The sequence below is a fragment of the Mastigoproctus giganteus genome, chromosome 12, assembly GCF_048544385.1.
Source record: "Mastigoproctus giganteus isolate SK-2022 chromosome 12, ASM4854438v1, whole genome shotgun sequence".
Lineage (NCBI taxonomy): Eukaryota > Metazoa > Arthropoda > Arachnida > Uropygi > Thelyphonidae > Mastigoproctus > Mastigoproctus giganteus.
In genome coordinates this window covers 106529951-106544378 of record NC_143586.1, presented here as the reverse complement: position 1 = coordinate 106544378, position 14428 = coordinate 106529951, and the positions used below count along the sequence as shown (strand labels likewise).

General features: G+C 37.2%; 1 protein-coding gene across 1 annotated transcript in view; it reads left to right on the top strand.

Moving 5' to 3' along the window:
- The window catches only part of LOC150077323 (peptidyl-prolyl cis-trans isomerase FKBP4-like), a 132795-nt gene that overhangs the window by 86440 nt on the left and 31927 nt on the right, over nt 1-14428 (top strand). Inside the window, exon 5 of the mRNA XM_090386981.1 lies at nt 8048-8284. Within this exon, the coding sequence (XP_090243107.1) occupies nt 8048-8284 (237 nt within the window). The remainder of the gene's footprint in view (nt 1-8047; nt 8285-14428) is intronic.

Genomic DNA, 14428 nt, shown 5'->3' with positions numbered 1-14428 from the left:
TTTATCATTTGTGGAAAGCAATCTAACGAAAAAGAGGCATAGAATTCCAATAGAGAAACATGTTGAAATTTCTGTTGAAGAAGATCACTGCTTTTAAGTTCAATTAGTTCCATTTGCAGCTCTTTTCTCACCTGATAAATATCTGCATTAAAAGGATTAGAAAATAGTGTGAAATCTGCATCTTTTGATTTGAAATCTTGAAATCTAACACCGAATTCTTTGTTAATGGCTACTAACTCTTCAACATATGAAATATACTCAGAACTATTGTGATTGGCTAAACTTGGAAAGTGGTAAGTGTCACCATCTCTACGTTGTCTTTCCCAAAGTTGAAGTTTGGTTTGAAAAGCTTTTATATGAACACAAAGTTCATGAAATAACTGATTTTGTACTTATTTTCTGATTTAGCTCGTTTAAATGAGACGCGATATCAACAAGAAATTCAAGATCAAGTGTCCATTCAATACTTTCTAGTTCTGGAACAGATTTGCCTTTCATCTCCATAAAGATACAGACTTCTTCTCTAAGGTTATAAAAGTGCTGAAGCATTTTTCCTTTGCTTAACCAAAAAACTTCATATCAATAGACCAATGTTCTGTATTCATTCTCAAGTTCTTCAAGGAATATAGCTTGAACTGGTGATGGTTGAGCCTCTTTGATTTTATAAAATTAATGGTTGAGACCACAACTTTCATCACATTTGCAGATTTAAGAGATTTAGCACAAAAGTGCTCCTGGTGTATCAAATATCAAACAGTGAAAAGAAGTAAAATCTTTTTCTTCCAAGTTGAGGAAATGTATTTCTGATTTTATTTTGGAAATTAGACCTGCCTTATTTCCAATCATTGCTGGAGCCCCATCTGTTGTCACACTTTCAAGCTTATCAAAAGAAAGGTTAAATTTCTTCATGGATACTTTAAGTTCAATGAAAATATCACCTTTGGTAGTATCATTCATACTTCGAAGGCAAAACATTTCTTCAGTAATAGAAAAAGCACTATCAATCCCATGAATAAAAATTGCCAGCTGGACTGTATCCAATATATCAGTGCTTTCATTGAGAGCCAACAAAAAAGACTCAAATTTAGAAGCCAGCATTGCTAAGCTTTTTTCTATATCTGCAGAAATTTCCTCAATGTGTCCCGTAACCATTCTTCGGGACAAGCTAATGGCATTGAACTCTTCATTCTTCTCTGGATACAAAATATTAACAACAGAGGTTAAGCACCCCTTGACAAATTCACCATCAGAGTAACTTTTTGAGTTCTTGGCAGTTTCCTCTGATACATTATAACTTAAATGCAAAATGTTGTCAGAAAATTTCTGCTTTTTAAAGATAGTCAGACTCTTGGTCTATTTCATCAATTTTTCGAGTTTCATCTTTCTGATTTCTCCTTAAAGTTTATGATATTCGCTGTGTTTCGTGTTGTAATGACACTTAATATTTTATTCTTTGAAGACAGAAACAGTTTCAGAACAGATTAAGCACACGAGTTTGTTTTTTGATTCAATAAAAAAATAATCATTTGCCCATCAGTCTTGAAACACTCTTGTAGGATAGCATTCTTTTGTTTGACAAAGACATTGTAAGGGTTATTGTTCATCAAAAATCAATGATCGAACTTATGAAGTAAACACACAAACACAGTAAGGATTATGTACTACAAATGAAAATATTTTGACTGCAAGTGTCAACAGGACTGCAGTTGCCAGTCTAAACATGTAGCTCATTTACCCAAGTTGCCAATTATTTCAAGTTAGCAAGAAAACATGAAATGCCAAAAGCTACCATCTGCAAAAGTGAATTATGTTCCTGTAACATAATTCACTTTTCACAGTTTCACAGTTTCAGAACAGATTAAGCACACGAGTTTGTTTTTTGATTCAATAAAAAAATAATCATTTGCCCATCAGTCTTGAAACACTCTTGTAGGATAGCATTCTTTTGTTTGACAAAGACATTGTAAGGGTTATTGTTCATCAAAAATCAATGATCGAACTTATGAAGTAAACACACAAACACAGTAAGGATTATGTACTACAAATGAAAATATTTTGACTGCAAGTGTCAACAGGACTGCAGTTGCCAGTCTAAACATGTAGCTCATTTACCCAAGTTGCCAATTATTTCAAGTTAGCAAGAAAACATGAAATGCCAAAAGCTACCATCTGCAAAAGTGAATTATGTTCCTGTAACACTATTTAATTAAGTTAATTACACTTAAAAATAGTTCAGAGCAATGACCTTTGTGTTCCACAAAAATTTTAGGTAAAAAAAAAAAGGCGAAAATATGAACAAAATAAGATTTTTCCAGCCCAATTGATTGAGTTGTCAGGCAAAAAAGTAGAAAATGTGTTAGCTGTTTAATGGAAATAAGAGAAAATAACCTAGGGAAATGATATGAGGGTAAACTTATCTAAAACAACGATTTGGACTTATACATGTTAAAATTGCATCAAGTATAACGGAGTCAATGTTGCCTAAATAGTTAATTTAATTTTATTTCATTTTAGGCATATATATGAATTAACATTATCATATATTTATTTTATTTAACCAAACACTTATACTTCTACAAAATGATAAAATTATCTTTCATAGCAGAATTTACACTTTACAGTATATTAAATATATTGTCTGTATTGGTTGCAGGCCACATCTGGCCTGCAGGCCCAAGGTTGCCCATATGTGATTTAAACTATATTTTATTGAGTGCAACACTTTTCTTATGCAATGTTAGTCATAGTAGTCTAGATTTAAATACCAGTAGTTACCTCCTTTTATTATAAAAGCTATTACATATTAAAGGAATTTGTATCCGAACTTAAACTGTAAAACTTTTATATTAAATAATGTGAATTAATATTAAAATGTATTATTTTGTTTATTCTTGATATTGCACACAAGACACTTAGACTGGGATATTAAAGGAGAGGTATACTCTAACCAGTGTTGACATGTTGGGAACCCAAGAGACACAGCTTAGAGGAGTTTTATTTGTGGTTAATGTTAATTTAAAAAAATAATATTTCTACTATTTCTCGAAATAGAAGGGTTCAGTTGATAGATTAGGACTTTTAATAAGTTTAAGAAACTGTTATTTCTTAATGTTGCCCCTTGACATGGGCACCTATACATGGTGAGGGGACTTTCCAGCAACATTGCTAGTTCTCCAGATTAGCATCACTGGGATCCAACTCCCACAACCTAAGTTCCAGACTAGCATCAATGGAATCCAGCTTGTTTGCCATGTGCTGCAATCCCCCATTATAAGACATGGAAATTCAGAAAGGAGTATCCTGGTAGTTGAGGGGACTAGCTTCAATACACCATGCTAATGCTATGCCCCCACCTTCATGGTCTGAGGGACAGGATTCAGGCTCGCTGGGAACTATATTAGATCAGTAAATAAATTAATTTAAATATCAAAAAAATATATAATTTTGGGTTATTCAAAAATGACTAAATTTTCTCAACATAGGCTATAGATAATTTATATTTTGTATTATAGTATTAAAATTTTGGCTATTTCTTCTGTTTCTGGACTTGGCCTGAAATTTATGAATACGAGTAAAATGATTAATCGACCCCCAATCGACTTCTTGAAGTTTATTGACCCCTGTAGATTCTATTATTGACCCATGGGGATCAATATTGACCACTTTGGGGACCCCCCCACCTTATGTAATGAGAATAATTACCTCCTTATCCCTGCTAGAAAAATTCCTGTATATCATTGACAAAATCCCTTGAGCTGTCTGCATTGCTAAGAGAACTTCATATCTGACTGCACATTTATCTCCGAATCTTCTTCATTTTCCACTAACCTAACACACAGTTGGTACGTTACTCTGGAGTTACTGCTACCTATATATTGTACTTTGCATTTATCAATGATAAACTTCAATTGCCATTTCTCAGCCTATGTGCCTAACATTTCTAGATCCTATTGCCATAGCAACTGTCATTACTGGCATTAACCATCCTGCCAACCTTAATATCATCTGCAAATGTGGACATTAAACCTCATATGCTTTTATCAATATCATTGATAAATATAGAAAACAGCAATGGGCCCAATACCAAAGCTGGGGAGGCTCCCCTAATAACTTTGGTCCAGGAAGAGTAATGTCCATTGGGAACATTACTCTTCTACTGTGTTCTCCCACTTAATGATCCTTTTATCCATAGCAGCAACTTGCTTAATGTCACACTTCTCCAATTTGTACAGCAGTCTTTTATATGCAAGTATCAAAAGCTTTCCCAAAATCCAAGTATGTGATATCAGAATTAGTTTTTGCATCCAATTCCTTTGTGACCACATCGTAGTAGCCAATCAAGTTGGTCAAACAAGATTTCCCCTTAAGAAACCCATACTGCATCTGCATCACAATTGCAATCTTGTCTAGATGATTCTACCTTACATCTTTTACCAATGATTCCATTATTTTCCAAGGAACAGAAGTCAAACTAACCGGTTTGTAATTACTCATGTCACCCTTTGATCCCTCTTTGCGAATTCGGGATACATTCACACATCTCCAGCCCACGGGGACCTTACCTGAATCCAAAGAGGCTCTCATAATTATGGCTAAGGGTTTGCTTACTTCCTTTGCTGCCTCCATTAATATAATTGGGTAGAACACATCTACCTCAGGTGCCTTTCTTATGTTTAACTTCAACAATTTTTTTTCAATTTCTTTCCTCTCAAATATTACAAAATCACTTAGCTCCCTGTTAAGAGTTTGATAAACTCCCAGCATGGAGTTTATCAAACCAGAGAATTCCTCGTGCGTGACTTTAGATGCAAAATACTCATTCAGTTTGTCACCAACCTGAGCAGATTCATCAAAAGTCAAACCATCGATATCAATTGGGCTGATTTGATTCATCCCCTAGAAAGAGTGCAAATCACCCTTTCTAGCGTTTATATAGTAAAAAAGTCTTTGCATCTTTCACCAAAGATTTCTCCAAATCTGCCTTCGCTTGCCTGATCGCCTTTTGTGAATTGATTACAGACTAGTTTATATGTATCATGGCTTCTGTGTTCCCCGATAATTTATATTTATTCCATGCACTTTTCTTCTCTGCCACAAGTTTCATCAGTTCATCTGACATCAATTTAGGCCTACACCTTGAAGAGTATTTCTTAGTTGGTATAAAAATCCTAGTAGCTTCTATGATTAATTTATTGAGTGGTTCCCATTTAGAATTTGCTGATCATCAGTTGATCTCACTGTACAGAATTTAAAAAATGTCTGAAACCACTCTAGTCACCTTAAAAAAAACAAAAACCCTTCACTTTACTCCTGATAGTAGTTATGTCTTTAAGTGAATTCCAACTCAATACACTGTGATCACTGCCACCTAGTGGTTCTTTTATCTGCAGATTTTTAGTGTATGAATAATCACTGCTGATAATCAGATCAAGAGCATTATTCCTCTTGTTGCCTCTCTGACATACTACTGTAGAAAACAGTCATCCAATAAATCCACAAAGTCTTTGTAATAGTGTGAGTGACCAAACCACAAGTTCCTTATGGTTTGGTCAATATCTGGGAAGTTAAAATCCCCCATTATAAGACATTCTGATTTACTGGCCCACTCTATTTCTCTGTACAACTGTTCATTTTACTCATCAGAGTCATTAGGCTTATAATGCACTCCTCTCATTTTTGCTGTCCCAATGCTTATGTCACATCACACTAAATTGACTCAACATTGCATTGGACACCCATATCAATTGGATGCACTGCCTTATATTTTATATGCTTAACTAAGAGCGTAATCCCTCCTCCCCATACTATCCTTTCTGTATATATTGTACTGCTCATATTCAAATTCTGCAACATTTATATCTGAGTGACACCATGAAACATCTCTGAAATTCCAACGTCTGCATTGATGTCTTGACCAGCACTTCAAATTCATCAAATTTATTTACTATATTCTTAGCATTGTTATACATGCAATTATAGACGCACCTGTTGTTACTCTTAGTAGCTCCCTGCAGTTCTTGAAATCCCCAGCACATTGCTTTCAAGGCTGCTTGCTACTCATTCCAACAGAAGCAGTGCAAAAATCACTTTTACTTTAACTAAGACTAACTTTAACTAAGACTTCTGCCTATGACTATTGTTAATCTATTAGTCTGTGTATACCCCAAGCTAACAGTTTTCTGACCCACCTAACTGCCGCGAAAGCATTAGCAAATATTCTTGCACCCTTTCTATTTAAGTGTATCCCATTCCTGTAAAAGTAGTCTCTCCTGTTATCAAACACACACACACACCATGCTGAGAAAAATTTCACCCCATAAGCCTTGCACAATCTCTCCAGTGCCAAATTGATTGACAAGGCATCATATACTCTTTCCTATCGTTTCTGGGCAGAATTGTAAAAACTTTCAAATTTAACCCTAACATACAACTTTCTCAGAATTGCTCTGTTTTTGTCAAGTCCTCAGTTCTCTTACATGTAATGTCATTAGTGCCACCATGTATAACAATATCACATTTTGTTCCCTTAAAAGATATCCACAATGCAATCTCATCCTCCCCCCACATAGAGCACATTAACCCTATGACTTTACCCCTAACCAATGCAATATCTCTTCCCCCACCTCCCAACCCAAACATTGCATCTGGTAGACTCAACTGCCACAAAACGTTTTCTGTTCTTGACAGCCTGGAGGATGGGTTCCTTCCACAGGGACACCCCTTTGCCCCCTCTAACTTCCTCTTTCTTGGTGAACAGTCTTCCTGTCATCAGGTGTTCCCTCCTAACTTTAAGAGGATTTTTTTTTTGTTTTAGAGCCACGGCACACAGATTGAGCCCTTTGCTTTGCTGCTCTGGTGTGAGGGATGATTTTTGTTCAAATTCAGTATAATTAAAAATAGCATTTAACATTAGCATTAGTAGAGGCATATGATGCAAGAAAGCAAGCTTATGCAGCATCAGCCAAAAAAAAAAAAAAAAAAAAACTGCTCCCATTTCACCCCTCTGCTTATTCCAAATACCTGTCCAGCTCAGCCTTAAATTTATTTAGGCTATCAACTTCCACAACAAAAGATGGAAATCTGTTCCACCAGTCAACTACCGGCTAGCTAAAGGCAAACTTCTGCACATCTATCCTACAATTGCCTTTCCTCAATTTGAATTTATGCCCTCTCAGGTCGTGCACCCTCAGGTGATTATTCTGAGCAAGAGTAAGAATCCCATCAGCATTGAGCATGCTCAAACCATTCAAGGCTTTATACACCTCAATCAGATCACCTCACAGGTGCCTAGTCTCCAGACACTGTAATCTGCAAAACTTAAGCCTTTCTTCGTAAGAGCAACCTTCATTTCATTCACTAATCTTGTTGCCCTTCTCTGTACTCGTTCCAACAGCGCTACATCCTTCTTAAAATGAGGCCTCCAGACCTGTATACAGTACTCAAGGTGTGGACTGACCATCGCCTTATACAAGGGGATAAGGTCACACCTTGAGTGGTCTGACCATTGACCCCTAATGCAGAAATCACACTGTGCACCCGTTATGCTATGAAGTTTACATTATTAATTATATATAATTAAAATTCAAATGTTCTTATTGATATACCAGTTATGCAGCAATAATGCTACCAAGTTTGCATTATATGCTATACTGTTAGGCTTGAAAGTTAATTATATTAGATAAAAAAATTTTCCAACTAATGCCAACCTAAGTGATTCGAACTTTAGAGCCACCTATTTACCTGTATATTAAGTAGTACCCTCCAAAATCTCTAGCTAAATTTAAAAATAACGAGCGTGACATGGACTATAAAGCTACTTATAGAGTACGATTTAATACGGCAGTTATATCAATAAAACAGCAAAATCCTTCAAAAACTTATCCATTACTTGGAGCTGAAAATCAAGTTTTGTTGGACTTTTTAAATAGCCTTCAGTTAATGATAAATATTAATACAGATAATACTATGCTTTTATAAAAACAGATGTGATTAACTTTTTGTCTAAAATAGATAATTACATGTTCTTTGTTCCTTCTGTTCTTTTCAGGCTGGCAAATATAAGATGGCCTTGAAACAATATAAAAAAGTTGTTAGTTATCTTCAGAATGAACCTGGTCTTTCAGAAGAGGAAAGAAAAATGCGAAAAGTGTTGATTTTAGCTGGCCATCTTAATGTAGCACTGTGCCATCTGAGACTTCAAAATTACTTGGAATCCATCAGATCCTGTGATGAATCTTTGAAACTTGAACCAGAAAATGAGAAAGCTTTCTTTAGAAGATCACAGGCAAGTATTTCCTATAACAGATATTGATAAATCTCTCCCATAGAGATTTAAATTATCTATTCCCGCATATGTGGAATACATAACTTAAATGTCATATCAATATTAATAGAGGCTTAGGATGCAAGAAAGCAAGCTTATACAGTGTGAATCCAAAAAAATAAAATAAAATAAAAATAACACTTCTCATTTCACCCATTCATTTCTCCAAACGTTTGTCCAGTTCTTTGCTGATTTTACTTAACCCATCAACTTCCAAAGTGACAAATGGAAGCCTGTTCCAGCAAACTACCTGCTGTCTAAAGGCAAACTCCCACACATCTATTCTACAACTGTCTTTCCTTGATTTGAGTTTATGCCCCCTCAGGTTCATAATCTGACCAAGAGGAAGAGCCCCATCAGCATTGAGCCTGCTCGAGCCATTCAAGGCCTTATACACCTCAGTCAAATCACCTCGCAGGTGCCTAGTCTCCAGATACTGCAGTCTGCAGAACTTAAGTCTTTCTAGGTAAGAGCACTCCTTTGTTTCCCCTCACCAATCTTGTTGCAATTCTCTATAGTCACTCTCGCAACTCTACATCCTTCCGGCGCCTCCGTAGCCAGGTGGGAAGGAGCAGCCGTGCGTAGCACACGCTTCTTGATTAGACCGGGGTTCGAGCCCGTCACCACCAAATACGGAGGATGCGGAAAGGTCATTCAGGGAATGACCACCGCATATCCCGGAGCAATATGGCCTTAGTTGCTAATGCTCCTAAAAACCAAACAACAAACATCTACATCCTTCCTAAAATGAAACCTGCAGACCTGTAAGTAGTAATCAAGGTGTGGCCTAACCATTGCCTTATACAAAGGGATAATCACCTCCTTATCCATACTAGTAAAATTCCTGTATATCATTGACAAGTCCCCATGACCTGCTTTGGCAGCCTGTCTGCACTATTCAGAAAACTTCATATCTGACTGCACAGTTACCCCCAGGTGTTTTCATTGTCCACTACCCTGAGTGTAGTATACCACACAGTTGATACATTTTTCTGGGCTTACTGCTATCCATAAGCAGTACTTTGCATTTGTCAAACTTCAGTTGATACTTTTTTTCCCATCTGCCCAACCTCTCTAGACCCTTTTGCAGTAGCATACTGTCATTACTATCTTTTAACAACCCTGCCAACCTTTGTATCATCTGCAAACTTGGACATTAAGTCTGATACACCTTCATCAGTATCATTGAGAAATACACAAAACAACAATGGGCCCAGCACTGAAACCTGGGGGACTCCACTAATAATGTTAGTCCATGTAGAGCAGTGTCTATTCACTTCCATAGAACACTTCCGTATGATACTCTCCAGAAATTATTTCTGGAGAGTATCATACGGAAGTGTTCTACGTACTATATTGAGGTATACTCCTCTTATTATTTTACAAATAGTCTTCTGTATACAACAGTATCAAAAGCTTTCCTGAAATCCAAGTATATGATGTCAAAATTATTTTTTGCTTCCAGTTCCTTTGTGTCCACATCATAGTATCCAATCAGACTGGTTAGACAAGACTTCCCCTTATCAAACCAATGGTGTGTCTGAATTATTACTGCAGTCTTGGCTACATGATCTTGCAATGCTTCTTTAACCAGTGACTCCATTATTTTCTCCGAAACAGAAGTTAAACTAACAGGTCTGTAATTTTTCGAAGGAGACTCTCATAATTATGGCTAAGGGTTTGCTTACTTCCTTTGCTGACTCCTTTAATATAACTGGATTGATCCCATCCACCCCTGCCTTCCTTATGTTTAACTTCAACAATTTCTCTTTCACTTTGCTCTCAGTTATTACAAAATCATTTAGCTCTGTGTTACAGGTTAATAAGCTTCTGTCCTTTGCTTCCCTACAGAATTCTTCATGTGTGAATGTAGATGCAAAATACTCATTCAGTTTGTCAGCTATCTAGGCAGGATCATCAACAGTTGAACCATTGATATCAAGTGGACCAATCTGCTTCATCCCCTTCCTTGTAGAGTTTATATAAGTAAAGAGGTCCTTGCTGTTTTTCTTAACATCCTTCGACAAAGGTTTCTCGTAATCTGCCTTTGTTGCCTAACCTCCTATGTGACTTAATTACAGACTAACTTATATCTACCATAGGCTTTTGTGGTGCCTGATAATTTGTATCCATCCCAGTGTTTTTTTTCTCTGCCACAAGTCTGATTAGTTCATCTGATATCCAGTTAGGCCTAAAACTTGAACTGTATTTCTTAGTTGGAACAAAAAGCTTAGTAGCTTCTAAGATTACTTCCTTGCTATTTAGAATTTGCTGTAGGTAATATCATCAGTTGGTCCCACTCTGTAGAATTTAAAAACTGTCTGAGACCACTGTAGTCACCTTTATGAAAGCAAGCACCCTTCCCTTTACCCTTGATGGTAGTTACATCTTTAAGTAAATACTACATCAGTACACTGTGATCACTGCCACTTTGTGGTTTCTTTATTTGCAAATTCTTAATGCATGAATAATCACTGCTGATAATCAGATGAAGAGTATTACTCCCTCTAATTGTCTCTCGAACATGCTGTAGAAAACAATCATCTAATAAATCCACAAAAGTCTTGCTTGTGTGCGAGTGACCAGTTGATATCTTGGAAGTTAAAATACCCCATTATAAGACATTCTGATTTACTTCCCCACACTATTTCTCTGTATAGTTGTTCATTGTACTCATCAGAGTCATTAGGCCTATAACACGCTCCTACTCCTATTCTCATATTTTGTGTGCTTATGTCACACCAAACTGACTCAACCTTACACTCTCCACCAATGTCAACTGGATGATGTTACCTAACAGCATAACGCCTCCTCCCTTCCTATCCTGTCTATCTTTTCTGTGCACATTGCCCCAAATTCCAGTTCTGCATTCCTTCTATCTGTGTGACACCATGTCACTGATATCCCAACAATATCTGCCACTCTGCCACTCATGGCAAGTAGCATAAAATATCACAGGGTAACTCAAATTTGTTTTTGGCTGGAGTTAATGACATCAGCCAAAAAAAAAAAAAAAGAAAAAGCCTCAGGCTTCCTTGCCCCATATGGCTAATAATAATAATAATGTCATGCCTAATGGATATACTGTAACTTGACAGTCCTTGTCACAGAAAATACTTCATATTTGGAATAACAACTAAGATATTCATACCATTTTTCTGGACATGAAATCTGCAGATGATATTGTATGCTACTTGCCATGCAAGTAGCATACAGTATCATCCACATATGATAGGAAAATGCCCTGTTCATGATTCACAAGCAAGGCAAACCTCCTCTGAAAGTGTAAACAGCTACCTAAATACATTCTATAAGTATGCCAAGTTTTTTGGCCTGTCAGTTAATCTAGAGAAGTCAAGCTATCTTACCTTTACTCCAAGTCGGATGACTTCTGCTGATACTGCATCTGCTCTACTTTCAGAACTTGTAGGAAATGTTCTGACTCCCACAGACAGCATCAAATTCCTAGGAATAATCTTTGATGCGAACCTTACCTATAAACAACAAATCCAAGCTCAGTATTCCAAAGCCTTAAGAACCTTCTGGGGAATGAAAATAGACCTGTGCAAAACTCACAATAAACAAATAATCAGTAAGTACCTCTCAACTTACTTCGGTAGTGTGCTTTCCCATGCCACAGAAGTTTGGTCTGCCATACCACCCACCAGCCTCAGGAAACTATGGGGCCTTAAATTCTGGGTGCTGAAGTGGGCCAACTGGTCTCACCAGATCTACACAGCATCAATCTGCATTCTGCTCAAAACTGCAATACACGCCCTCAGTTCACGGAGCCCATGTGCTAAAAATAAAGGCATTCCTTCATCTAAGCATGATCACATCAACATCTGGAACACAGTTGGTTGGCATTTGTCAGGAAGACATCTCTGCAGTACCCCCTCCTTGTGCTCAAGGCTCCAGAAGTTACAGAATTTCAAGAGACATTTCCCAGATGTGATTCTGGACACTCAATTCGCTCGACATCGACCTGTGGTCTATTGACAAGGCATATCGCAATGACATCTTGGCCTGCTTGTTTGTAAAGGACAATTGTGTAAGTGCCAGTCCTAGTTAGCCGATGTGATTTTATGTTCTCCTCAACTTATACTCCTTTTTTTTAATTACTATTGCTTTTTTTAAAATCTTTATTCGTTATTTTATGTAACTTCTCAAGGTAGCTTAACTCTGTATCTCTGTGTTTGTTCACTTGTATAGACAGTGTATTGTAAGACTTCTCTGGCTTTCCATATAAGGAATCACTAATGTATACGATTTATTAATAAAGAATCTTATTATTATTATCTTTCTATGCATTAAAATAATTTTCCTCCTAGTGATATTTATTCAACCAATGGGAGAAGAGGGATGTGGGTTACGTGGTAATACATAACAAATACTAAAATATATAACAGAAGCTTATTTTACTGTGGTAAAACAAGCTTCTGTTTTAGCGTGATCATGCTCAATAAACCTCGTGCACTCACTTTTTGTCTAGCATGACCATGTGATACCATTCTTGATTTTCATATGTAACGTATTTATGTATTTGTAGCCAAGGAAGAGACACGCATAGTGTCGAAAGCTTCTGTAAGTATTTTATTTTCTTTTATCAAAAGAAGCGAGTGCAGCAAGCAGGGGGTGAAGCCCCCTAGTTATTATTATTATTAACTTTAAAAAAAGTTTGGAAAGCACTATATGGTGGTGGTGGTAGTAGTAGTAGTAGTAGTAGTAGTGGCACATGATACAAGAAAGCAAGTGTATGAGCTTATGCAGCATCAGCCAAAAAAAAAAAAAAAAAAAATCACACCATTCCCTCCAAATGCCTGTCCAGTTCCTCCTTAAATTTATTTAACCTATCAACTTCCACAACGACAGATGGAAGTTTGTTCCAGCAATTAACCACCCGCTGGCTAAAGGCAAATTTCCGCACATCTATTCTACATCTGTCCTTTCTTAATTTGAACTTATGTCCCCGTAGGTTCGTAATCTGAACAAGTGGAAGGATCCCATCAGAATTCAGCGTGCTCAACCCATTCAAGGCCTTATAGACTTCAATCAGATCACCGCGCAGGTGCCTAGTCTCCAGCCACTGCAATTTGCAGAACTTAAGCCTCTCTTGGTAAGAGAATCCCTTCATTCCCCTCACCAGTCGTGTTGCTCTTCTCTGTACACGCTCAAGCAAATCTACATCCTTCCTAAAATGAGGCCTCCAGACCTGTACGCAGTACTCAAGGCGTGGCCTGACCATTGCCTTATACAGAGGGACAATCACCTCCTTTTCCCTGCTAGCAAAATTCCTATATATCATTGACAAAACCCCATGACCCGCCCTAGCAGCCTGTCTGCACTGCTCAGAAAACTTCATATCTGACTGCACAATTACTCCCAGGTCTTTTTCATTTTCTACCACCTTAAGTGTAGTACCACACAGTTGGTACATTTCTCTGGGGTTACTTCTACCCATATGCAGTACTTTGCATTTATCAAGGTTGAACTTCAGTTGCCACTTCTTAGCCCATCTGCCCAAATTATCTAGATCCTGTTGCAGTAGCACACTGCCATTACTGTCATTAACAACCCTGCCAACCTTTGTGTCATCTGCAAACTTCGACATTAAGCCTGATATACCTTCATCAATATCATTGATAAATACACAAAACAACAGTGGACCCAACACCGAATCCTGTGAGACTCCACTAATAACATTAGTCCACGAAGAGCAGCACCCATTGATTACCACCCTCTGTCTTCTCCCACTTAACCATCCTTTTATCCATTGTAGCAACTTACCCTTAATACCATTCTGCTCCAATTTGTACAGTAGTCTTCCATGTGCAACAGGGTCAAAAGCTTTCCTGAAATCCAAGTATATGATATCAAAATTATTTTTTGCATCCAGTTCCTTTGTGACCACATCATAATAACCAATCAAATTTGTCAGACAAGACTTTCCCTTAACAAACCCATGCTGTGTTTGAATTATTGCTGCAGTCTTGTCTAGATGATCCTGCAATGCATCTTTAACCAGTGACTCCATTATTTTACCCGGAACAGAAGTAAAATATGCCAGACATGCTGTACTTGCTACCTGGGAGTCTAAAACGCTGA